Raw genomic sequence first — 27,982 nt, forward strand, 5'->3', positions numbered from 1 at the left:
TACAAAATAAAAAAGTAAATTTTAATATGATACATATATTTATTACTGTATAACAAGAAAAACAATGTAGGACATGCCAGTTGTATACATAATTTCAGTAAATAATATAAAAAATATTTCTCTACCATAGTTTTACAACAAATAAACTTTATAAACAATATCCGTTTTTTTTCAAAAAAGTATTGATCTTTGTGATGATAATTTTGTACTCTTTTAAATATTAACATTTTGAAATATCACTTAACTATATTGCTTAAAATATACGATAAAATGGCACTCTTAATTTAGTAAATATATTTTCAGAAATCTGAAAAATAAAAAATGTCTATTTGGGTTTCATTTCTGCAAATTATCCAAAGTATTCTTCAAACGATACTTAAGAAAATACATAAAGTATCAAGAAAAATAGTTTCTATTTTTTTTTTCTAAAATAGTCTTTCGAAATCTAAAACAATATTTAGCAAATGTCTATAGATTTTACAATCTATCCAATATATTTCGCAGAGTATCCATTGTGCTCAGAAGATATTTACATATATTATAAATATGCCATAAATACTGTTACAAGACTCTTTTCCACGCCTAAGACGATGAAATAAGAAAAACAATGTTAAACGGTTTTAAAATTTTCGATACAGTCATTAGAGATTCGTGGGTGAGATTAAACTTGCATTTCAAAAATATATCCTACAGATCTGTTTTATCATTATATGAAAATAATAAAAACACAGATGTAGTTTATCTCCACTTCATCCAGCTTTGTTCATTGATTATTTTTGCCACTTTCTGAAATAACAAATTTCACAAGATAGAAAACCTTGAATTTTAATTATTATGGTTTTGAAATAACCTTATTCGTAATACTGTGATTGTATCTAAACATATAGTCAATGCTGGCGGCCTCTTATTTTAAGATAAAAACAAAAATGGAAACCCAAATAGACTTTTGTTGCTAAATACACATTTTAAAGAATACTTTCTCCCTAATATTCATACTAAACGTACAACTTCACAAAAGTTGCATGAGTACAACAATAAAAAATCAAATTTAATTATCTTTTAAAGCTAATTCCCTAGGAACAGACGGGTCGGGCAGTTTCTCATAGTTGGGTTTAACTCCCCAGATATCTTCACCGTATTCGATGATTGTGCGATCACTCGAGAATTTTCCGGAGCTAGCGATGTTGTTTATCGCCATTTCCAACCATTTAGCTTGATTCTGAAAATAAAAACAGTTGATTATAAATTTTATTTCAAATTTTTATAAAAGGGATAAATAAAACACCCAAACGGGTTAAATCACAAATACAGAACGTTTTCGGAATGTAAATTCCATCATCAGTGTAATAAAGTGTACATGCTATGAGCCACTAAAATATATGGGTGAAAACCCTTTAAATGTTATAAATTTACAAATATGTTACATTATATATGTTATTTAAAATTAAGATGTTTAAGTTACCGTTGGAATTGGTAACATGGCAACGTATGGCTCTACATCGGTTAATTGGTCCTGAGACAAAGTGTCTTCGAGGACCTGTTGATAACATCAACAGGTCCTCGGTAAAAATTTTTAGTTGACTTTAATAATAAGCAATGAGATTGCTAATTTCATATCCTGGTATTAAATTACGCTAGAAACCGAATCAAAAACAGAAACAATATAAACTTACCTGATATACAGCACTAACTTCATCCTGTTTCTTAATGTAAGCCTCGTAATCAGCAAGTAGCAAGAACCTATCATATTTGAGTAATATATCTGCAATGTCTTTGAACTCATCGGGGTTACCGGGACTGAAGAAGCCATTTTGGATTTGATCGACGACCTGTTTAAGCTCAGGAATGGAATTGTAGTAATCCAGTGCGTTGTAACCTTTCTTTTTGAGTGCTTCTACTTCGTCTACAGTCATACCGAAGATGAAAATGTTATCATTGCCCATTTCTTCGGCCATTTCAACGTTAGCTCCATCCAGAGTGCCGATAGTGAGAGCACCGTTCAACTGGAATTTCATGTTACCTGCAAAAATAAATGTGGTTAGGATAGTAAACACTTTTTATTGGCCGAATATGGCGCATAACGAATATATAGCGAAGTGTTGTGGCGCCATTATAATAGTGCAACATGAATATAGCCTCAAATAAACGACCATGGAACAAAATATTTAGATTTGGCAGTGTTGCTATGTTCTAATAATTTATATGTTGTATGCTTCAAATATAAGAGAGAAACCTTTTAAAAAGTAAATTTTTATTATATTATTTTATGGATTCTGTAATTTTTTCAATTACTACGACGTCAACAAACTTAAAATATTTGAAATAATAATTATGATTTTTATCAATTGTTGAGCAGTGTATATAAAAAAATTGTATAGCGCGAATCCGGGCCTGTAACGAATCTAGAGAATGGGGATGATCTATATATAGGGAGGAATCACCTACTTTTAATGACCTACACTGTTTACCTGAATTATCTCGTGTAACAGCGGTTTTCGTCATGTAAAAATTAGTCTGTATTTTAGAATTAAGTAAAGTAATTGTAAAAATAAATAAAATTTGAATCTAATTCAGGTTATAATAGTATAAACTCATTAACAAAAAGTCGTTCAAATTGTTACAAATTCAGAATTGGAATAATATATCACGGACCACTAGGGATAAAGAAAGTTGAAATAAGAAACATGCTCCCCACTTAATATATTTTTTATCTTACCTGTTCCAGAAGCTTCAGTACCGGCAGTGGAAATTTGTTCACTTAAATCGGCAGCTGGCATGATCTTCTCGGCCAACGTGACTCTGTAATTCTCCAAATAAATAACTTTGAGTTTATCACCAACAATTGGATCGTTATTGACAACATTTCCGACCATGTTGATAAGTTTGATTATCTTCTTTGCAGTATAGTAACCAGGGGCTGCCTTTCCTCCAATCATGATAGTTCTTGGAGTGAATTTGGCTGAAGGATTCTTTTTGATTCTATTGTATAGAGTTATTATATGGAGACAGTTGAGAAGTTGTCTCTTATATTCGTGGATTCTCTTGACTTGGATATCAAACATAGATGACGGGTTAATTTTAACACCATAATCTTTTTCCAAAAGTTGTGCGAGTCTTAGCTTGTTTTCTTGTTTGACTTTCATCACTGCTCTCTGGAAATTGGGGTCTTTGGCCCACTTCTTAAGTTTTTGTAGCTGGTCGAGATGTACGGTCCAGTCTTCACCGATCTTGTCTGAAATCAAATCGCTCAGTCCTGGGTTGCACAGAAGCAGCCATCTCCTTGGGGTGATGCCGTTTGTTTTGTTTTGGAACTTTTCTGGTGATAGGTCGTAGAAATCTTTGAATCTAAAAAACATTGGATTTAAGATTCAATAAAAACAAAATTGTTTAAAAAAAAATATGTAAATTATTACATACACATCTTTGTATAAACTACAACATTAACAATGCCATTTCATAAATAGTTATCGCCCCTTACTGTTTACTAATTTGAAAGTAATAGATAAACTTACACACATGATGTGTGTGTTGTCTATATTTGACCCATGTCAATGATGGCAATTATTAAGGATACATTTACGCGCCGCGCGTTTGTAGCATGTTAATTAGATTAGTATATGTTTTCAAGTCGCGCCACTCTGGGCAATTATATAACAGGATTGATTATATGCATAAAATTAGATACTGTATGTAAAACTCAATTTTGAAAAAAAAAATATAGTCTACTTACAAATCAGCCTTAATAATATCAGAATGGATTCGGGCAACACCGTTAACAGCATGTGAACCAACAATGGAGAGATGGGCCATGTTTACTCTTTTCTCTCCGTCTTCTTCGATCAGCGACATACGCCTCATTCTGTCCATATCTTTTGGCCAACGTTTTTCGACTGTTTGTAAATGGAGGAAGTTAATATGGTAGATGATCTGCAAGTGTCTTGGAAGAATACTTTCCAACATTGATACTGGCCATCTCTCGAGAGCTTCTGGAAGAACGGTGTGGTTGGTGTAAGCACAAGTCTTGACAGTTATGTCCCAGGCTTTCTCCCATGGAAGACCTAAAACATTGAATATTGATTTAAAATATATTATTTATATTTGATCAAATTTCAATATTACCTATTAAAAATTTTACATACTTTTCTAACGATTGTTATACAATTACAAAAGGAAAATTTTTAGGGCATTTTCTAGACAGAGGATAAGAAGTAAATAAATATCTGACTAGAATTATTCTAAGTAATAACTTATAGAGTTTAATGTAATGCGAAGTTATTAGATCATTAGCATCAAGAAATAAGTTTATTTAATTAATAGTAAGTTGAAAAAATACAAGAATTATTTGTTACAAAAAATACTTAAAACAAGCAAAACCGATAAGATTTTGCTCATCGAAACATTTGAACCAAATGTTATTGATTTTCTTAACAGCATCAACTCCTAGGGTTATTAGTAGTTTCTGGTATTTTTCGTGCCTCTTTAGTGCTGATAATAATGAGAGTTCTAAGGTTTTTTCGGTGTCACATCTTTCTGTATGTTGGCTAGACATACTGGTAGAATTTACGTGATCTGACTGAAAGTTGCGATTAATAGTTAAGAGATTAGAGCAGCTCCTTCTTGTTGTAATATTGTAATATTTTTGCAATATTTTATCCTCATTTAAAGGATAAACACCTGACCATACAAATCGCCAATTGCATTTGCTCTAGAGAAGCATTATGTTGCGACCAATGTTTTAAGCAATGAAGGAAAAGTAATTTTGTCTATATTTTTGCATCCCGTACCACGATAATAACACATTACGCCACGATTGCTTCACGATTTTAAACACTGCCACATCTAAGGGTTGCAAAAGCATGAGATGTGAGTGCCGGCAAACAAAAAAGTTTATTATTGGCACAGACCATTTCGATCAATGGCACAGTCAAATGTGAAATGTGACCATCAAATATTAGAAGCTTAGGGCCTTCCAGTTTTGTAGTATGTTTGATGAAAACGTTTTCAAACCAATTGGCAAACTGAACTGATTCCATCCATCCCGATGGCGAACAGTTAAATACAACATCGTCATGGCCGTTTTGGCACCAGGTAGAATACAAATGTAAACCTTTATAATTTACAAACAAAGGTAAATACTCTTCTACTGCACTACAGCAAACCAGAACAGTGTACGTTGATTTTGTTACGGTACCTACAACTTATGTGGACTTTTAGATCCTTTTCGACATCAAAGTTTTTGGATTCCAACGTCTGTTTGAAAACTAGACTCGACACAGTTGAATATATTTTGTGGTTCATTTCCTAAACCATTCTTTTCAATAGTGTTTTTTAGCTGTCGAGTATATGTCCTGCGATGGGAAGGGGTGGTTGGTTATGGACTGTTGAGTACACTGGACAGTCTATCATTATATGTTGCGCTGAAATTGGTATTTGACAGTTGTGGCGAATCGGCTGAGAGTCCTTGGAGGTGATGTCCTCCTCCATCCTTTATCCTTCATAAGGATGTAATGACGTTATGGCATTTGACGAATGGTTGCTATCCATTCTTCTCTCTCCTGGGCGCGGTGTGCTGCCTCAGACAATGAGTAACCGGTAGCGCACTTTATTTGGTCTGACCATCTTCAGTGGCGATCTTCCTCGAGTTCTTTTACCATCTACCTTGCCTTCAACCACCAACCTCTCCATGCCTTCCATTCGTCTGGTAATGTGTCCAAAGTACCTCAATATATTTTGGTTGATCATTGTGGTAAGCCTAGTATTAATGTCGAGTTCTGTCAATATTGAGTCATTTGTGCGATGTGCTGCCCAGGGTATTGCCTGGGTTCATTCTACGTGATACCCACTAGGGATGGTTGGAACAGGGGTTTTTCAACAACTGTTACAACCTGTTTCAGTTCCAAAAATTATCTGTTTCAAAAAAACTGCTTCAGTTCCAAACTGTTCCAACACTAACACTGACACTGTGTTACGTACGGGTTGCTTCAGTAGGTACCGGTTCGGTTTTTTCCAGAAAGTTTGTTGCGTTAACAATAGACCATTGTATTTGTGGTTGTATGTTTTGAAAGTTTGAAGTCTTGTCGCGAGTCGCAGTAGAATTAAATTTTAGATAGTTTTATTGCCGGTTTAATACCTACGTGCTATTTTTCTTTTAAGTAAAATATTCTTTTATGATGAGTTCGAATTCTTTATTGAAAATGGAAAGTGTATCAAGGCACAATAAAAGAAGGCCAGTTTGGAACTTTGTTACCATAGTTGACAACACGATTGCGAAGTGTAATCTGTGTCAGTTACAAATCACAAGTTACAAGTCGTATAAATAATCAATAACAAGCTTAAAAAAACATATTGAAAGAAAGCATCCAACTGTGAACATTCCACAACAATCTGTTATGTGTGTAAGTAGTGACATTGGAAATATAGAAAACGTTGTGGACAGCGCCAGGGTTATCATCACTACCACTACTAGCTGCAATTCACAGCAGTCAAGTATACACTGGTCTCCTGGTCTGTTGTGTGATGAAAACTGTTATATTGGAACAGGAAAACTTATTAATCAATATCTGTTCCAAACTGTTCCATATAAAAACCTGTTTCGAAAAGAACAGATCCTGTTCCAAAGTGGCATCTCTAATACCCACATTTCAAAGGCCATTATACGTCGTGAGTCGGACTTTTTAATGGTCCAAGTTTCTGACGCTTAGGTAGCGATAGGAAAGATAAGCGTCCGTACTAGGCGTACCTGGTTATGTCCGTATCTTTCCAGATTTTAGTAAGTTTGACCGTTGCTGATCTGGCCATCGTAAGGCGTCCACGTATCTCTTCTTCGCATCCACCATTGTTTGTGATAACAGAACCCAAGTAATTGAAACGGCTTACCACTTCAAACCCCGGTTATTTCTAATTCGATCGTTTATCATTACCTTGGTCTTCTGTACATTAATTTTAAGTCCATATTCACGACTAATAGTATCTAGTCTGTTCATGATGTATTCAAGGTCATTTGTTGATGATGCTAGTATTAAAGTGTCGTCAGCATAGCGGAGATTGCTGATTTTTCGGTCTCCGACTGATGTTCCTCCTTGTCATCCGTCGAATACAATGCGCATGATGTGTTCGCTATATATATTGAATAACGTGGGAGAGATAATACATCCTTGACGAACACCGGCTTTTAGTTTAAAATTATGGAGTATATGTTGTTGACTCTTACGTTTGCTGTGTTGTTGGTATATAGTTGTTTCAGTAGGTATATTAGATGTTCGGGGGTAGCATTTCTCTCAGTATTCCCCACATTTTATGCCACTTTACATTATCGAACACTTTCGAGTAGTCGACGAAGCACAAATATGTTTCTAGATTAAATTCTCTAGATTTTTCTATAATTTGTCTGAGATTGAGAATTTGTTCTCGTGTGCCTCTTCCAGGGACAAATCCACATTGTTTGGAGGTGATGTATCCATGTGTACATTTTGACTAGTCTTTTGACAGTCTGTTGAAGACTACTTGGTCATGTCTTTGAGCAGGGAGCGGTAGTAAATCCGATGTAACATCTGGTTTGATAATTTTTAGTTTTGCTTCTATTTGTGTTAAATTGGCATGAGTAGGATACATATATGTGTGACACCATTTAAGACACTCGGAGAATCTGATATAATAAGAAAATTTATATCGTTGCTGGTACATTGGTTCAGAGCGTTGGAGATTGCTTGCAATTCTCCAGTATATTGCTACACTCCTTGGCTAGGTGGATAACAGAGGTAAGGTAAAATCTACTTTTGGCATTTGAACTTTCCAGGGAGGGGAATGGCATCTGTTTGTAGAAGCGGCTCGGCCCTACGTAGAATTGAAATAAATGTGAGATTATTAACACAATCAAAGAGCGCAAATTAGAATATCTTGGCCTTATGAGAAATAAACAGAGATATAGCTAGCTTCAACTCATTCTTCTTGGCAAAGTATTTGGAAAGAGCGGACCAGGGTGAAGAAACTTGGCTTTAAAACCTGAGAAAATAGTTCAATGGATAATTACGAATAGTTGAGAGAAAAGTTAAGATAGCTATGCTGATCGTAGATTCATGTTAGGCATCGTAAGAAGAGGAAGAAGAAAAAAGAAATTTGAAGATATTAAAGAAATTCCTTTATCCAGTAGTAAAAGCAACTCAGGCTACGGCTTTGTAAAACTATCTACGAAACGATATTTTTTATTCTATCTGTTAAAAATATTTAAAGGAAAAACAAACATTTTACATCATTGATACGTGAAGATTTTTGAGTTTTAACTTGCGTGTTTCGTCTAACTGATGATGCATATCATATGCAATGTCGCAAATACTATAAACAAATAATAATTTATCATATTTGAACATAATAGCATTGGGAACAAACAAAAAACAAACTACTGATATGTGATAGAAGTGCAGTTATTCACGCAAACAAATTTATCGATATGGGAGGTTATCTATTAACCCTTACAGCCTTAGAAATGTTTCAGGCAACAATGTTTTATATAAAATTGTTTTTCAACACAAAAGCTTATTTTTAGAAGAAAAAAGATTACATTTTCAAGGTAATCTCAAGTTAATTTTAAAATGTTTTTTTAGTATATTTTTTATTGAAGTTGATGATTTTTGGTATTTTGAAGGATGTCATCTTACGTTTTCTGAATTTGATGAAGACCCTTGTCACAAGGGCTCTTGAAAAGCACAGCTCGCATCGTTTAAAAAATTTCAACGTGTATTATTGCTATTTTTTTGACAGATACACTATTAATATTTTGTACGTATTTAAACAACTTTAATACGGCATTACATCAAAACGCTATGGAATTGGTTGGATATTACTTTTAACGTTTTCTTTATTTTTTTCAGTGTTTCAAGTATTTTCAGTATTTTTAATACCGATTTTTTCATTTTTAAGGGTAAATTTTCAAATGTTAATTTCAATACTCACCCTCAATGTCAATCAAAATTCTCATCAATTCCGGAATAGCCAATGAAGGATGAGTGTCGTTCAATTGAATAGCAACTTTGCTAGGCAACAAATCGAAGTTGGTTCTGGTAGCTTCTCTAGTACCGAACTTGGCCGATTTGAATCTTCGGATGATGTCTTGTAGTGTTGCAGCACACATAAAGTACTCTTGCTTCAATCTAAGTTCTTTGCCTTCGAAAAAGTTATCGTTAGGGTACAATACTCTTGATATGTTTTCAGCGAGATTCCTGTCGAGTACAGCTTGAATATAGTCACCGTCGTTAACTAAAAAGGGAAAACAATATATGAGTGTCAAGATTAATTTTTACATCAATAAATCAATAATACCAGTAGATACTAGGACTTTCATCTACGCATACGACACAGCTATGTTTTCGTATTCGAAAAATATGAAAACCTACTACCAGTCAACTAATTCAAACCAAATTCTGGGCAAACTCAACCAAACTAGAAAACTGAATATTCAATGGTGTGAATAAGCTCTTGAACAATATGTTTCCCCTAAATGGAGCATTGTTTGAAAATAAAAGGCAAACTAACAACCAGAAACAATGTTCTCAGCACATTTGTTAACCAAAAGTATGATATACATCCTTCCCCATTAGAACATCGCTGCAGAATATGCTTCACCAGTATAAGAAGAATCAGCACATATTAGTCTTACACATATAGATATCAATGAGTCAGCAAAAATCATCAATGGATCTCTTGAGGCTCACACCCATCACAAAGTTATACCCTACCGTTGATATCGCACCACCTGGCATCAGAAGAGAAGTTTTTAATGTAGAAAGAAAAAGAACAAGTTGAAGACTCTCACTCTTCACTCCAATATCATCAACCCACAGCACGAAGACTCCAATTAAGGAAAAGTTTTCTGGTGAGATTAATCCATCTACAAGATCCTCCAGAAAGAAATCGTCTTAGTAAATGGAAATAATTTATTGCTCCGGAAGAAATTTTACTGGTAATGACCTTCCCTGGAACTCTCAATCGTTTGTGAGATTTAAAAACACAATTATTTTAAATATTTATTTACTTGTGACTTCTATAATTTAATTTATATATTTCTTTGTATTGCGTGGCGTATACGTAGAGGTATAAACGCGGAAACAACAACCGATCGAACGATCCAACTGTTTAAAAACTTGTGGCATAACTGGTAAACATATATTAAAGAATACTTACAGAATTTCAAGTTAAAATCGACGGGTGACTTAGCAGACCACAGCCTTAAAGTGTTAACCACGTTGTTTTGGTATCCAGGGATGGGATTATCGTAGGGAAGAGCGAAAACTACTTGAGTGTTCACCCATTTTTTACCCTCGGGTGTGTCGATGACATTGCCGTAGAAATTTACTGGAAGCATATATTCGGGCCTGGCCTTTTCCCATGGATTACCGTATCTCAACCAATCGTCAGGTTCTTCTTGCTGTTCGCCGTTGACGATTTTTTGTGCAAAAATACCGTATTCGTATCTGATACCGTAGCCATAAGCCGCCATACCTAAAAAAATGGAAATATGTAGTATGTAGAAAAATAAATACAGTCATTGTTTTAATTATATAAATACTGGTAACGAATAGGTATAGTCGCGGAACATACAGGGTGCGGCATTGTGCGAGAACGTTCAATTACTCATTTGTCCTAAGAGATACGAAGAAAATTATTTAGGTAAAAGTTGGAATACAGATAGAATCATACTCTAAAAATATTTTCAAATATACAGAGCCGCCCATATTGACGGGGTGCAACAAACTTAACTTTTTTTAATGGAACACCCTGTATATATTTACTTTTTTGGACTCTTCTCAATGTTCTCGTTTTTTCAATATAAGGATTAGCAGTGTTGTACGAGGTAATTTAAAAGATAATGGCGTTTTTTTATTAATTTCGTATCAAAATTAACACCCTGTAGAATTGTAGAGATTTGATATCATAAAATATATTTATGTTGAAACGATTTTTAATATACTCGACTATTGACTAAAATTAGTAACATTAACCGTCATCGGTTGTGGTCCTCCGTCACAGCGAAATATTTAATTTTGGTATACAGGGTTGGTCGAAACTCGGAATGAGCATTTTCTGAGTTTTTTTTTTAAATAGAAAACCCTGTATTTTAGTATTGTAATAAAATGTTATTTTATGAAACTTTATTATTTATTAAGCATTCCCTATACTGCTTTGGTTAGGTGTGAAATCTTGGACTGTGTCGAAGGCATCTCCGCAGAATGGTTAAAGAATGTGAAGTGCTCATCACGATAAAAAAAACGAAAATTTGAGTACCTTGGTCATATTATGAAAAATAATGATAGATATGGTTTACTTTAATAGATTATTGAAGGAAAAATGTTTGGGAAGAGACCCGGAAAGACGACGTATTTCCTGGTTCCATAACCTAAGAAATTTGGAACTAGAAATGATGTTGGAGATAATATTAGTAATAGCACTACATATGGCCATTGTTAACATATTTATTTCGAAAGAAAGTCCACTTGTCACATACGGACGTGGGCAAAATCATTCTCAAATAGACTATTTTACGACAAGAATATAATATATACGTGAAAGTATGAGATTGTAAGCCAATAATATAAATTGCTTGAGCTGTACATTGGAGGACCACAAAAAATCAAGTGATGGTTGTTAAAAATGAGAAATAATGTGGATGAAAGGGGAAGCTAACGCAATTTGAAAAATATGGCTAGTATTATTATATAGGAATTGATATACAATTAAAATAATTGGACAAACCTCCGCAAAGAAGTTTCCTGCTAAAGATACTTGGTGGTGGTCAAACGACGATCAAGAAAACAATAAAAGTAAGAGAAAACAGTATAAAGAGTGGCAAAAATACGTCTTGAACAGATTTTCAAATTTGGAAGGTCGTCAAAATATAAGCGAAATTATCAAAGAAAGCTACTACAGACAACGGACAAAGACATAATATACTGGAGAAAAAAAAACAGGATTTTTCCCACCTCTAGCTACACAATATCTTACGTTTTTTAAAAGAAAATAGAAAATGAAAACAATATCATGGATCGTACATTATCTCTGCAAGCACGTAGATACTGACGTAAAAGGCAAACATGATATGTAATTACGTACAATTTCTATAATTTAGTGACATTCAAAATAGAATATTTTTAACTATATACAAAACAAAAACTACTATTAATAAAATAAGTGTTAAATAATAAACACATGATAACAAGAGGTTATCGTATATTAAAAACTGAGTGTGTAGTCATTCATGATCTATTAATGGCTTTTGACCTTTGTAGAATATATTTTTTCGTTTATAGGCGCTACTTATAAATCGTCTATCATTTTTAGCAAACGTGATAATGCAATTATTTCCCGTGCCTGTAAAATACTTCAAATATTATCTTTAAATGTTAACACAAAATAAAATTTGATAAGAATCAAATTTACAAAAAAACGCAACGGAGAAAATTTTGGTCAAATTCAAAGTATTTCAATTTTTTTTATTTTAGGCCTATTTTGATGATTTTTTTAGGACACTGTATAAACTTTCGTATTTCGAATTTTCGTAAAATCTTATTTTTCGGTTGCAACCATGTCTCCTAAGCATTGTGTTTGTTGTTTCATGTCAAAATATGCCTTGGTTAATTTTTTAGAGCCAAATGAATTTGCCACCCACAATTTAAGACTTTTTTAATTATGATTATTTTGGAATTGCTCTGGTTGAAGATGGGCGAAATTATGAGTATGTGGCTAGAGTACTACACCCTCATCGCTCTACCATTCAAAGGGTAGTAGAACGTTTTATACGAACTGGACCAAACAAGCGTAAAGCGGGAAGTGGCAGGAAGCGCAAAACTACCGCTTTAGATGATCGTTTTATACGAGTCAACGCTTTGCGGGATCGTCATTTAACAGAGGTGCAAACAAGAAATCAGCTTCAAGAGGTTCGAGGCAATAATGTAAGTGTATTTACAGTTCGTCGAAGATTACATGAATTTGGTTTGCAAAGTTGCAGACCAGCAACTGGGCCCAAATTACTTCCACGGCACAGAGTGGCTAGACTACAATTTTCCAGGGAACATTTACATTGGAATTTAGGACAATGCAGTAATGTTCTTTTTACGGATGAGTCGAGATACTGTCTTCACTCATCAGCTGGGAGAAAACGAGTATGGCGTCGAACTGGAGAGAGATTTGCGGAGTGTGCTTTCAGTCCCCTTAGCTATGAAGGAGGTTCGGTGATGGTATGGGCATGAATATCCCGAGAGGCGCACACTGAATGACTGAATTGGTATTTATTGAGGGTTCGTTGACTGCACACCGGTATATTGAGGAAATTTTAGCGAATCGCGTAGTACCCCTTTCTTAATATATTTGCGATGATTTTCTATTAATGTAAGATAATGCGCGACCCCACTCTATGTGTGTCACGCAATATTTAAAGGAAGTTGGTATTAATAAAATGATCTGGCCAGCGTGTTCGCCAGATCTGAACCCAATAGAGCAAGTTTTGAGTCATGCTTGGTAGAAATATTAGAGGTCGCGAAGTCGCACCAGCCTCAATTAACGAACTTCGCTTGGCTCTAGAAGAGGAATGGCAAAATATCCAGCAAGATGATATTCGCAACCTCATAGACAGCATGAGCCGACGTGTACAGACAGGCTAGGGGAGGCAATACAAAGTATTAAGTTATTTTTTAGTAGTTTTTCTTTGTTATTTACGTACTTAGGTTAACTTACATTTAAGTTGTTTTTGTTTATGTTTTGTTATTGTTATCATTGTTCATTAAAACCAAGATCATGTCGTTAGAGAACCGAAATGTTAAAACACTACTGAAGGAGGGAGAAATGAGAAAAAACGACGAAGAGGACGTCCAAAGAAGAAATGGTTGGAAGCAGTGAAGCAAGACTTGTCAGAAATGGGCGTGAGAGATTGGTGAGACAAAGCAAGGGGCAGGAAAAATTGAGTGAAATAATAAAGTTTTTGAGTGACAAGGGCCTACAACGCATGTAGCGCTGTTGTATGTATAAATCTATACGAGAATTATAATCGAAAATTAATATACAATCAAATAGTAGTAAACCAGACAAATTAAATAAGTCATAAGTCATATTAAAACAAATCAGCTAATAATGTGTACCAGTATTTAATCCAATTGGTACAAATAGTAAATCATATAGTTTGCAAGGTATAGAATCAATTGTAGTTATCTCATACTGATGACCTTTCCAAATTTCATTAATGAGCCTAGATCAGTTTTATGGCCACTTATATTTAAATTAATACGAAAGTTCAAATGATAATTATTGAGATCAAAACTGGTCTGGGTATAACTAACCACACTGGTTTTGATAATTTTTATCGTGATGATTTACAACATAAATATTCATTGTCGGTTTTTAAATTTGGCAATTACCTCATTTTTACATATAAATTTTCGGGAGTTAAACTATAACATATTTTTTTAAATAACAGCAACAATAAATGTTTTTTAATTTTATTGTCTACTAAAAAAATATCTTCTTGTTTTTATTTTTATTTCTTTTTATTTATTTATTTTTATTTTAATCTGCCAGTATTTTTGACCACGTTGCCCTTATTTGTTATTGGACATTTGTGGAATAGACGAGTTTCTTTTAAATAATTTATAATATTATTTATATTACTTCTTCTTTAAGTGCCATCTCCGTTTAGGAGTTCGGTAATCATCATAGCCACTCTAACTTTCGAATCAATTGCTATAAAGGGCTGTTTTGAGCTGCAACCATAATATTATCTTAGGATTTTCGGCCAAGATATTCGTCTTCTTTCAATACTCCTTCTGCACTTTACCTTGTCCTGGATTATGAGCCGAAAAAAAGCCAAAGTGATGAAAAAAAACTTACCCAAAGTAGCCATAGAGTCCAAAAAGCAAGCGGCCAATCGCCCAAGACCACCATTTCCTAGACCAGCGTCTTCTTCAACATCTTCCAATTCTTCAATGTCTAAACCTAGTTGATAGAGAGCCTCGTCTACGGGAGTCTGAATTCCCAAATTGATCATTGTGTTTTGTAAGGAGCGGCCCATGTAGAATTCAAGTGAAAGGTAATACACCCTCTAAAATAAAAAAAGTAACATTTAATTTACTCAATTAATATAACATTCAAAACAATGTATAATTAAATACGGTTTCTTAGCAAAACATGGAATTACAAATTCAATTATAGTACAATTTATAGAGTGGTAGAGTATTAATAGAGTACATACTAGTAAAGCAAGAAAACAATACAAATACTAATGGTGTGACAGTCTATCAGAAGCAGAATGTGAATCAAATCACTTCCAACTGATAACAGATATGAAAATAAGATTAAAGCATTATAACACGACTGACTCAAAAAACTACAGGACATTACAAAAAAAACATAGAACTCCTCGAAGCAAAATCAATAAAAGAACTCAAACAGCATTTGGACCAAAAATGAATAGAATTCAGGTCTACTAATATCGCAGAAACAGCGGATCATCTCAAAGAAACTATAAAAAAAGCAGCATTTGAAATGCTCGAAGATAATGAAGGCACAAATATTAATTACGAAATAGGTGAAAATACAAAAAAAAAATCCAAGAAAAAACGAAAACGATTATAAAAACTATAGGGAAAAAGGCACAGGTAAAAAAATTGGAGCAGACATTCTTACACCTAGAGACGTACCAAGGAAAAACACTAATATGAAAAGACCTGTTATAAGAAACGCATACAGAAACAAAGACTACAATTAATAGAAAAAGAAGAAACCCAAAGAAAAGAAGTAATTCCTACAAGTAAGAAATACATATAACAGAAAGAGAAATCGGAAAAGTTAGAAAATAGATCAAGAACAAGGAAGCATTCGGGCCCAGAGAACCACGGGAACTCATGGTATATCAGGAATAACAAACCCTACACAAAATGATCCAATGGATGTTCTAAAGAGGCATAAACGGAGGTTTTTTTGTGCCAGCATCTATAATATAACTTAAGTATACTGCCTTCATTTTTTCTCATAAATCGAGCGGACTTTCATCCCTTGATTCTCGGAATTCCCCATTTCCTTTGTATGGGCTACTTTTTTGTGATAGGCCTATATATTCATACCTTGTTGCTCTTCACCTTAACTTTGATCTTTATACTCAGATGTTGATTCTCTACGAGTTTCAATTCATGTCTTATATAGTACATTGCCCCACCGAATCTTGAAAGTGTAAGCTTTTAAACCTTGGGTACAGTATTGTTGCCATTGTTGGAGTCATGTTTTGTTCAGTGGTCCCAAAACTTTTTTTGGTTTAAGTGGGCTTACAAATTGGAGGAATTTGCTGATGTTTTTAGAATTTTGCAGCAAAAATTGCAGCGAGATTGTTCTTTTTCAAGTTTATTAAAAAGCAACCAAACATTTATTTATTTTTCATATATTTTACTTTGTATTATATTGTATAATATAATACAAAGTATTGCATCCCGATATAATTATATTCATCTTGTGTGGCATACATTGAATCTCTAAAGTTGAATATCGATATAATTTTAAATTATATCGATATATTTAATATATCAATACATCGTTGCCACCCCTTTATATAACACAATATTTACATAAGTAGATCATGCATAAATCGCATATACACATTAGAACAAGGATATACGTAATAATATGATATTTATGGATATAAGGAAAGCTTACGATGTCAGAACTTTGAGAAGCAACGCAAACATTGAAAATACGAAAAAAAAAACAATAGAAGGTCTAGTTGCGGTAAGAAATATAGTAGAACGGTCAGATTTGTAGGCTTTGATACTTCTGCTTTGAGATCTAGTGCGGCGTCTGGTTGTTCTTCAGTGTTATTATCGTACGCAATATTTTCAATTCACATTGCCACACGGATGCCACACCACTATTAAAATAATTAAATTACAGCAAACAATACTCTACTCTACTACAGAACTGCCTACATCACTATTCAAAACAATTAAATTTTATCAAAAAAGACTCTACACTTTACTAAGGAACTGCTTCCCAACTAAAATGTTTCGCACAGGCATTTGGTCGGTTGTAAAAGATAAGGGATCCAAGGGCGCTGCATTTAAAGTTTTCTATAATATATGTTACCGCGACTATACGATCACCTTCTTTCCTAAAGTTCCCTAAAGTTGCTGAAATGATTTTTGCGCCAATTTATTGATGGATACTTTTGAGACATACCTCGTATCCGATAATTAAAAGCATTTAAAACTGAATTTTTAAAGGTCAAAATATTTTTTATCGGAATTTACGATATGTCAGTGTTATATTTGGCGAGACGACGTTATCTACTTATTATTAGTCCTGTTATTGAAACAGGACAAAATCACGTCTTTATCGGGTAAATTGTAGGTATTAATAAATATCATTACGTGTTCAGCAAATTACACAGTGACATTCCTAAGTCAAGTGATACATAAGTCTAAAAAATGATATGTATAATTATCGATATTTTTATAGCAGGCATTGTCACTGATAAATTGTTTTCAAAATAATATTTTATTTAAGATCTCTTTTATAACATGACAGCTCGGTTTGTAAATTAAGTAAATTAATACCAAAGCAGTATGCCCGCACCATAATTAGTGATGGGCGAATGTGAGACGTTTTAGCAGAATTTTATGATTAAAGATTTCATTGTATGAAGGCGAGGGTTATTGGCTCGTGCAAATGTTTACGTTTAATACGCAGAATATGATACGATTTTGGAGGCACTGCTCTAAAGTGGTTCAGTTCATACTTGGAAGATGCCAGTCTGTATCAATCAATGAGCGCTACTCTAGTAATATCTTTATTAATTGTGGAATACCTCAAGGCTCTGTCTTTGGTCTTAACTTTTTTTTGGTATATTTTAATGGCATAACTAACCTCGACATTAATGGCCGGTTTACTATATTTGCAGATGACACCACAATTTTATGCCAAAACAAGGACTCTAAGGTACTGAACAAGATTATTAGTAGCGATATGCTAAAAATCTTAGAGTGGTGCAAAGCTAATCATTTGACATTTAATTTTTCAAAAACCAAATTAATTTTTTTTTAAGAATGATCTAAACAACATTACTCTGGGCAATGAAGGTATTTGTTCTGATACCGTAAACAAATTTTTAGGTCTCTATATTGATAATAAGCTTAAATTTGAGCAACACATTGTATATTTAAGCAAAAAGATATCATCGGGTTGCTTTGTGATCAAATCAGTTGCTCACCATTTAGATTTCAAGATTGCAAAAAGTGTTTATGTGGCCCTGATTGAATATAATTTGAGATACAGCATTGCCTTTTGGGGTAGCTGTTCTCTTCATCATTTCAGTAGAAATTGTATGCTACAAAAGAGAGCACTCCGATATTTATGCAAGGTCAAGTTTGGCAAAAATCAAAGTTGATAATGAGTTAACCGAAGAAATTGAGATTCGTCGAGGTGTGCGTCAGGGTTGTGTGCTTTCTCCACTATTATTCAATATATATAGCGAAACAATATGTCAGGAAGCGCTCCTAGAGCAAAACATTGGTATGAACATTAACGGAGAGTTAATTAACAATATACGATATGCTGATGCGTGAACTGAACATCAAAAAGACTAAATTCATGATTGTAACAAAGAAGCTATACACCAATGTGAATTTAACCATAAATAATCAGCCAGTTGAAAGAGTTACGTCCTACAAATATTTAGGGGTTTGCTTCACTGATACTGATGACCAGACAAGAGAAATCAAGAGGCGAATAGAGATAGCGAGACAATCGTTTGTCAAAATGAAAAAGTTCCTATACAGCCGGGACATAAATATAAACTTAAGAACGAGAATGTTAAGGTGCTATGTTTTCTCCTTCCTGCTGTACGGCATGGAAGCCTGGACACTGAAAAAGATAAACATCAAAAACATTGAGGCATTCGAGATGTGGTGTTACAGGAGAATGTGGAAAATACCATGGACAGAAAGAGTAACAAATCAAGATGTTCTGCTGAAGATGGGGAAGGAATGCGAAGTCATAAAATCCATACAAACAAAAAAACTGGAATATCTGGGACACATAATGAGAGGAGAGAAGTACTCTTTGCTTAGACTCATAATCCAAGGAAAAATCTCGGGAAAGAGAAATGTGGGACGTAGAAGGATTTCCTGGTTGCGAAATTTAAGGGAGTGGTATGGGTGCAGTTCAATACAGTTGTTCAGGGCTGTAGCCAACAAAGTAAAGATTGCTATGATGGTAGCCAACCTCCGATAGGAGACGGTAATGCAAGAAGAAGAAGTTTGGTACATCATGCAGGCCTCTGTTCCGGAGACATGGTATCTTGACACTTCCTTGCATGTATAGTATATCCTTGAATTAGTGTGCTTAATTTTTAAAAAACATAAAGAAGATATTCGGACAGATTCCCCTACCACCTTATTTAATCACCTACCACTCGATATAAGATCCTCAAGCAATATTTTTGTATTCCGAAGAGCAATCAAGAAGTTTTGATTTAAATGTTACTATAGTATACAGAAATTTTATAATTAGTATTTTAATGTATCTTGTGCTTTGCCATGACCTATACCATGTTGTGTTTTATAAATGTAAACTCATTTTAAAAACAATAAATTTCTCTCTCTCTCTCTCTCTCTCTCTCTCTAATATATGTTCAAGCGAATGGAACGAGAGGATAAAACGGGAATTAATATAAATGGAGAGGATTTGAACCACCTAAGATTTACCGATGACATCGTTTTAATATCTGATAAAGAGTTGTTAAAGCTACAAAGATGCTGGAAATGCTCTATGAAGCTTCAAAAACAATTGACACCTAAAAGACAAAATTTATGACCAATCTTGTATTCAGCCATAAAATTCAGATTGAAATCCATAGCATAGACCAAGTAATTGCTTACAAATATCTAGCGCATGAGATTCGCTAGGTCGTTACCGACAATCAGACAACTAAGAAGGATAGGTCTCACATGCCTTTGGTAGATTGAACAACATTTTCAAGTCTAATATTCCAGTTTGTTTTTTAACAAACAAATTGGTTAAAAAAAAGGTTTTTAACCAATGTGTCTTACCGGTTCTTACAGTGCAGAAACACTAACTCTGACAAAAACAACAATAAATAAAATAAGTTACACAACACGTTAATGAAAGATCAATGTTAGGTATTACCATCAGAGATAAAGTACCAAACCTAGAAATAAGAAGAACAGAAGTCACGCATGTAGTTGAAAGAATAGCCATGGCTAAATGGACTTGGGCCAGACAAGTTGCAAGAAGCTCAAGATATAAATAAGTGGAAAATTTTACGGAAGGCCTACGTTCAGCGGTGGACAAATACAGGATAATTGATGATGACGATGATATGATGATGAAACGATGACTTAAATAACTTAACTCTTCCAAAAAGAGGATAAAATACACCAAAGTACATGCATGTTATTACGCGCGTTCAAACAACCAAAACTCATAATACATATTCCTATAATTTTTTTTTCTACAAAATGTACTATTTTTAAACATGACATATTATACAGAAACTAGTTCTGGTGCCAAATTTTATATGCATTAGGTGTTGGCACCTTTCAAAAATCTGTTCGAATTAAAAAAATATATAACTGTTTTGTTAAATTTAAGCGTATCTTACAATCCTATTAAAAACCAAAAATGATTACATACAATTCCGTACTATTTACGTATAAGAGAATATTTTCCTATGTGTCTTATCCATTGAGTTTGCCGACATATTAATAAACTTCGTCTCCGATAATAAATAAAAAATTTCGATCTTTTTAGCCTCTAATATTTCGAATATTTCCTCAAATTTACGGAATTTTCACCGACAATTCATTGGATTGTAAACGGAAACATAGTTTTTTACATAGACAAAAATATATTGTATTTTGAAAAGACCAACACAAAAACTTTATACACGTGCACAAGGATTTGATCAAAATTCTGTAAAAATACATTTTTTATGTAATAGAAATAAAAATCAAACTATTCGCTTTCTTAACTAAAAAATACGATGAAGCTGTACAAAGCTGTAAAAAGTTTGTAGAAGAAATGGTTTACCCTGGAAACTCTCCGAATTTCGAAAATATATTCATAACATAGAATTTTGTAGGAAAAAATCAAAATAATAGACACATTCGTAGGGAATTATTTTCACAGATGATGCGTACTTACTTGCATTCGGATTGCGTAAAAGAATACAATTGAAGAGCTTATTGCAACATAATGGTAAGCCACAATGTTACAGAATTCTTTTTTATTGCATTATGTATATAAAGAAACCTGTATTAACCTACAGAAAAATTATTGAGTGATTATTGCAGTAGCAGTAGATGGCGAAGTTATTGCTAAATCGTGTTATTCCACTCACCCGTTTCTGTTCACTTTTTCGCGTAAAACGTGATAAGACACATGAAAATGGCGTCGTACTGAATTAAGTGAAGTTTTAAGCGAAAATAGCAGTTTAAATGTAAGTTTTATTGACGATAGTGATGATAGTGTAGCAGACAAAGACAAAAGCGATGGTTTTTCATCTAAATTTCGTCTAAAAATTCTAATACAGTCATGTTCTTTTGTATTCTAGGATGAATTGCAGGAACCCATACCTACCGTTTCCGGAGGTAACGAGGTAAATCCAGAAAAGAAAAAATCATCCAGATGGAGACAAAGAAATGAGGAAAACTATTATCGAAATGAAAGAAAAAGAAGCCGTAATTTGGGACAAGAGTCTTCGAAAAAAAAACTAAGACAATTTTTAGTTCACATGAAATCGGCGAGCCGTGTAGTTGTAAAAATAAATGTAGGGAGAAACTGCAAGGTAATCATGAACATTTATTTAAGACATTTTCGGAGTTCGGCTCACTCAACCTTCAAAACAGTTATCTCTTTGGGAGTATCAGAGTAGAAAATAAGAATAGATCGTACAAAAAAAAAGTAACATTTCTAGAAGAAAATATACTGCTGAATATTTGGTTAATGTAGGAGATGAGGAGATTAAAGTATGTAAGACTGAATTCCTAAGCGTTAATTTTCTTCAAAAATCTCGTGGAAGAATTAAGAATATTTTTAAAATAAAGTCAAACGGGGCTATGGTTCCTATTCCTGATATGAGAGGTAAGCACCAAAACAGACCCAATGAACTTTCAGAGGAACAGATTCAGTCAATAAAAGCGTATATTAAATATATTCCTAAATACCAAAGTCACTACAGCAGAGCCAAAAATATAAAGAGGGAATATCTTAACTACGATATAACAATTTACAGGACTGTATACAGGTTTTTATGTGCCCTGGTGTAGAGAACTGAATTTTACGCCAGGTAAAGAAAGTTTACACCTCGATCTGATACTTGCAAGACTTGTGATGAGACGATCATTAAAATAAAGACAGCAAAACACGCTAATAATACAGATCAAGAAAAAGAGAAAGACTACTTTATTGAATTTACACATAGCTTGTGCTGATGCAATGCAAACTTTGTTAAAAGCTAAAAAAACGAATGTTTTACAAACAAGTCAAAATTAGCTCGTTTGACTTACAGCAAAGTATGCCTCTGCCAAAATTAACCACTGGTCCTGCATTTTACTGTAAAAAAATTTGGCTTTATAACTTAAGGATTCACGACTGTACCAACGACAAGGAATACATGTACTTATGGACCGAAGAGCAAGCTAAGCGCGGAGCGGATGAGGTTACTTCTGTAGTGATGAAATTTTTAGAGAATAAGTCGTGTTATAAAAGAGCTCGTTGTTTTTACCGATAACTGTCCAGGTCAAAACAAGGACTGCCATTTAATGGCTTTTTGATTGCAGTTAGCCAAGGAAAATAAATTTAAACAAATAACACATCATTTTTTGGTTAGTGGTCATTCTATTATGCCATCAGACCGGGATTTTGCTCAAATTAAGAAACGCCAGAGAAACCGTGCACCAGTTATTTGTTCGCCAGAAGGTTGAGCAGATATTATGAAAGAAAATAAAAAGAATCCTTTTGTTGTTACGCAGATGACACAGAATGATTTTTACAGTTTTGAACCTCTTCTAAACAATGTTAATAAAGACGCATGTTTTTCTGACAAGCAGAGCTTAGATTTTGCTGGAAGATACAGCTTTCGATTTAAATCACAAAATGTTGGGTCATTTTTTGTCAAACATGATCACAAATTAGGGTTGCAAGCTGTTGACAATGTGAGGTATCAAATAAAAATAAAATAGAGTCAGCGCGCAACGACAAGTTTGACTTGGTTTGACAAGTGATCATATGTGACCTTTTTTTTTTAATATTAGCTTTGATTTGATATAAAAAACATGCATATACGTCATGGATAGCGTATCTTATTTAAAAAATAAATGAATGAAATAAAATGTTTACTCAAAAATGAATTACTATTAATTGAATTAAAAATATTTGCGGCCACTTTTTGACTGACAACCTGTTATCAATGTATTGATAGTGATCGATAGTTCATAGATCACAACGAAGTGATCGTGAAGTGGGATCTTAGACTATAACTTTTAATAATATAAATATAAACATAAAATTAGAAAACACGAATCACCGAACGACCTATCCGAATCTGTCCAGCATCCAACCAATCAAATTTTCACTACAAAATAAATAAACAAATCAGTGGTCTGGAGGTATGATAGCCTCGGTTCCGACAAGCCACAGGTTCAAATTTCAATCAAGTCCATTTTTTTCCGATTTTAGAATTTAAAATTATGTCGGGTCGTTCAATACTCCAGTGTATCGCTTTATTCCATCATGGTTTTCACATAGTTGCTCTATTTAAATGTAGGGTCTGTTAATAAATTTTGCTTTCCACCTCGTTCATTGCTGTAATATCTCATTTTTTTTTTTTTTTTAATTAGGATGGTGATAGAATTTATGTGAAACGAGTGTTGTGAAGCAGTAAACCTAATGGACCTAAAGAGCAATTCAATAGAATGGCGCTAAAAGAACGATAAAGAACGGAGTAAAACTCTCCAAGTCAAATCATCTCTTGCTTTGGAGAGCAATATGATCCATGACTCTATGGATATTTTCTCTGATGGTAATCAAAGCGGTTATTGAAATTTTTCACAAACTAAATCACGAAATACAACGAAAAATGTTTGTAACATTTGCGTGGTGTTGTAACTTTGTTTGAGCATTAAATGCAAGGTACATGGTAATTCAATTAATATCAAAGATGCTCCTTATGATATATCAAAATGTAAATAAACGTTATGTAACGAAAATATATAACCTCTTGTTCGGCTCACCTTTTCAATTAATGATGGGACGACTATGGTTGGGAGTGTCTAAGAGCACATTAGCACTATTATTCCACTCAACTTATAAGTGTTTATTGTGTTTTTTAAGTGCCTTTCAAATATTTCTTTTTAGTTTGTATTTAATTGGTGTGTAATTGACATTTTTTAAAATACTTTCCACAGAATGTAGCTAACCTATGAAAAGGGAAAAAATGCTAATTTCTAACATTATTTATAGCATCAAATGTGTCTAATAGATATTAAAGAAAGATAAATTTCAAGTTCAAAGTAAAAAAAGGATAAGGAAAAATAGATAAATCTGCTCTTAAAAACCATGTTGTTTCACTGTTTCTTTTTATGTTCCCAATAAAATAATTTACTTGATACAGTTTCCTACATAGACAAGGCGAAAATCTTTGGTTCGTTCGGAAAAGTATTCCCATGAGATTTTTTGGCATAATCACTTTCATGAGATACTCCATGAAATAAAGTTCAAGAGGTCGACCAGGCGAAAAGTTGTTCAAATTTTTTTACACAATTTTTTTTAAACCCATTGTAACAATCCATATTTTCGGACCGGACAATTTTTTTTTGTTATTTGGATTGTAATGGAACACAAAAGGCATGTTGTAAGTTTTCTCTTAAGTTGATCGTTTTCAAGTTATAAATAATTTAAAACTGAAAAAAACGCAAAATGACAATTTTCAAGGCTCAAAAACACAAGCAAAAAATATTATTTTTCCAGTGCCTAAATTCAAGTTCCAGCCTTCTCCTATCAGCTCCCAATGAAAATTCTGGGCTTATTTTATTTTAAAACTTTTTTAATTGTTAATGAAGCGCGTATGGCAGGGCGGACGATCATTTGTAGAATGAGAATTCAAAACAACAAAAATTTGTCCCATAGATCTTGTTTCTCTCTTATACACGGCGCAGACCGAGCACCGTAATGTCATAAGCGATTCATTAAAGAGCGTAGGCGCAAAATTTCGGGCAAATGCTTTTTAAATGCATTCATTTTTTTCGAATCCTGAGAAAACTAATAAATATTTTTAAAAATTTGAATGCAGAATGAAAAATTACATTATTACCGAGGGCCGAAAGTCTCTTAGAATAAATAAAAAGTTTCTTTGAATGAGATACTTGAAATTAAAAATCACACTTAATTTTCTCTTCTTTTTCACCCCTGTAACTTACTGAAATAAACATTATAGAAGTTTTCAGGGACTTTCGCCCCTCGGTAATAATGTAATCTTTCATTCTGCGTTTAAATTTTTCAAAAATACTTATTAGTTTTCTCAAATTCAAAAAAATGAATGCATCTAAAAAGCATTGGCCGAAATTTTGCGCCTACGCTCTTAACGATTAAAGAACAATGTTTTAAAATTAAATAAGCCCAAAATACTTAAAAGGAAATTATAGAACAAGGTTTCAACTTAAATCATCAAGCTGTACTGTAACTTCTTGGATTATCAAAGAATTTTGTGACAGACAGATAAACCTTTCAGGTCACAAAAATCTTGCACTCGCACGTTTTTATTCGTGACTCTGTGGAAGGTGTAAATTTAGAATAATCAAAAATATTATGATAACCCTCCTAGACGAATCCTTATGTCACCGCCTGGCAGAAGTAGACAAAGAGTTAGGCCAAAACTTAGATGGAAGGAAGGTAGATGAATATACTAGAAAAATATTTGCAGCAAATTGGTAATGGTTGAGAATGGATAGATTTACTGATGAAACCTACTTGGAAAGGTCAAAGTTCTGCTATATGACTGTATCACCATTGATAATTATCGTAAATATTATGAAAAGTATTATTTTTTTCCTTTGATTGGAAGGTAATAACGGTGCTAAGAAGCTAAAGTGCTAGTAAAGTGTTGACAGATGAAAATATTGTTGACATCTAATATGTTAATTTTCCAATCAATTTTAAATTATTAACTAATACCAAAGATTTTACTAAAAAAAGAACAATATGAAACAATGATGAAACAAAAACAACGACAATGACGCCAAATGAACAATCACAAGACAGTTATAGTACATATCATGACATAATGTATGTAGAAACAAGACCAAAAACATAAACAAAAGATTACTCAAAAGAAGGAAAATTAAGGTAATTTGTAGAATATCTGGAAAACACATATATACATAGAAAGAAGTACAAGACATACATGCTAAATTGAAGATATTTTAAAGAAAAATAACAAAACCAAAGTATGGAAGAAGGAATACGACCTGGGAGCATAATGGAATTATGACTTATGCACAAGTTGCCCAATACTGTTAACACTCTTGAGTTATAAGTATCAATATTAAAGCCAAAAAATATTTAAAGTAATGCATTTGACAACCCTTTTTGCCAAACAACATAGAAGTCACTATTTTGTTCTTTGTTAAATATCACTGAACTGAAGTTACTATAATACGAAGTTAGAAATATTTCAGGATGTGAAGCAGCTTCTGTAAAAATGAGGAATTTACTTTGCAGCCACAATCTTCGCATTTGAATGACATATTGCTATATCTTTTCAGTGCTACTGTATGGAGTGGAAGCGTCGACTCAAGTGGGGTAATGCTTAAACGCTTGGAAACATTTGAGATGTGGGTATACAGATGATTACTAAGAATAAGCTGGGTTGGTGGAGTTAGAAATGAGGATGTACTTAGATGTCTAAACCAAACAACACAACTGGTCAATACAATAAAGAGACACAAGCTGGAATACTACAAGCAGTCACGTTATGAGAAACCCTGAAAAATATGATCTGATCATTCAGGGAGAGATCCAAGGTAAATGTGATTCTGGTAGAAGAACATGAATATGGTAGCCAATACGATATCCAACATTCGATAACAGCCATGGAACTAGCAAAAAAAAGCAACCTGCTTTGAAGAGTTTTGAAGTATTATTTCTGTCAAAAGATAAGTTAGTTAATGAATAGAATATAAAGAAAACCAGAGACAGTAAATCATGACAGAAGAAGAAAAGAAAGAACAACAGAAGACATGTAATCTTATTGGGGGTAATCTGTGTCTATAAAAATCTGTTAGAAAGTAATACGGAAGTCTTACAGCCTTACCATTACAGCCGAAGTGTCTTTAAGATATACATTTTTTCAAAAAGTTCAAATTAAAATATGAGACTCAAATTCTTAAAAAAGTTTACATTTAGAACCTTTTAGAAACATTTTTTAAACCATATTTAAGAAGTTTAAATAATTATCATTTATCGAATATTAGTCAATGTGTAACATTAGGTGAATATTAAGCATACCTTGGGATCCTTCTCATAATAATATTGCTGTGTCCTAATCCATCTAGATACAAGGTGGGACTTGACTGTATGGGCCAACGCAAAATAGTAATCCCGGGTAGTGGCAACATTTCTGTCCTTTACAAGGGTATAATGCAGGTGTCTGTTAAATGTTTTTTTGATTTCGTTTACGTCGTCTAACTCGGCTATGCCCCTAACACTGATTTGTTTCCTTCTCTCGGTATCGGATTGTGGGGTGGCCATTATGAATAAAAGGTTATAGCCGGTACTGATACAATTCAAAAACTGAGAAATTCACGAATCTAAATCAAACACCTATTCTTGAGCCGGCAAGTCTCGACTGCGGCGGTATTTTTGCGCTTATAAGATTATACTTATTTTGTTAGAATAGAGGTCACCTTGTGATAGTGAAATAAACTTATATAAATGATATCGC

The 27,982-nt window shown here is 33.4% G+C and overlaps 1 protein-coding gene across 1 annotated transcript; it reads right to left on the reverse strand.

Moving 5' to 3' along the window:
• Positions 1-19: 19 nt before the first annotated feature.
• Positions 20-27,959, reverse strand: Glyp (glycogen phosphorylase). Its single transcript, XM_072527370.1, has 8 exons — positions 27,547-27,959; positions 14,869-15,079; positions 10,177-10,494; positions 8,950-9,252; positions 3,731-4,058; positions 2,717-3,345; positions 1,674-2,020; positions 20-1,219 (listed from the first exon to the last, which is right to left on the reverse strand). The coding sequence occupies exons 1-8, from the start codon at positions 27,787-27,789 to the stop codon at positions 1,049-1,051; spliced, it is 2,550 nt and encodes an 849-aa protein (XP_072383471.1). The 5' UTR covers positions 27,790-27,959; the 3' UTR covers positions 20-1,048.
• Between the last annotated feature and the right edge of the window lie 23 nt (positions 27,960-27,982).

This window comes from Diabrotica undecimpunctata, chromosome 3 (genome assembly GCF_040954645.1).
Source record: "Diabrotica undecimpunctata isolate CICGRU chromosome 3, icDiaUnde3, whole genome shotgun sequence".
Classification (NCBI taxonomy): Eukaryota; Metazoa; Arthropoda; class Insecta; order Coleoptera; family Chrysomelidae; genus Diabrotica; species Diabrotica undecimpunctata.

Bases quoted from the DNA above. Each gene is read 5' to 3' on its own strand.
- Glyp (XM_072527370.1), bottom strand. From the start codon at position 27,789: ATGGCCACCCCACAATCCGATACCGAGAGAAGGAAACAAATCAGTGTT. The intron at 15,080-27,546 runs GTATGCTTAATA...TTTTTATTTTAG, and splicing joins ATTATGAGAAGGATCCCAAG to AGGGTGTATTACCTTTCACT. The intron at 9,253-10,176 runs GTAAGTATTCTT...TTCCCTTTTTAG, and splicing joins CGATTTTAACTTGAAATTCT to TTAACGACGGTGACTATATT.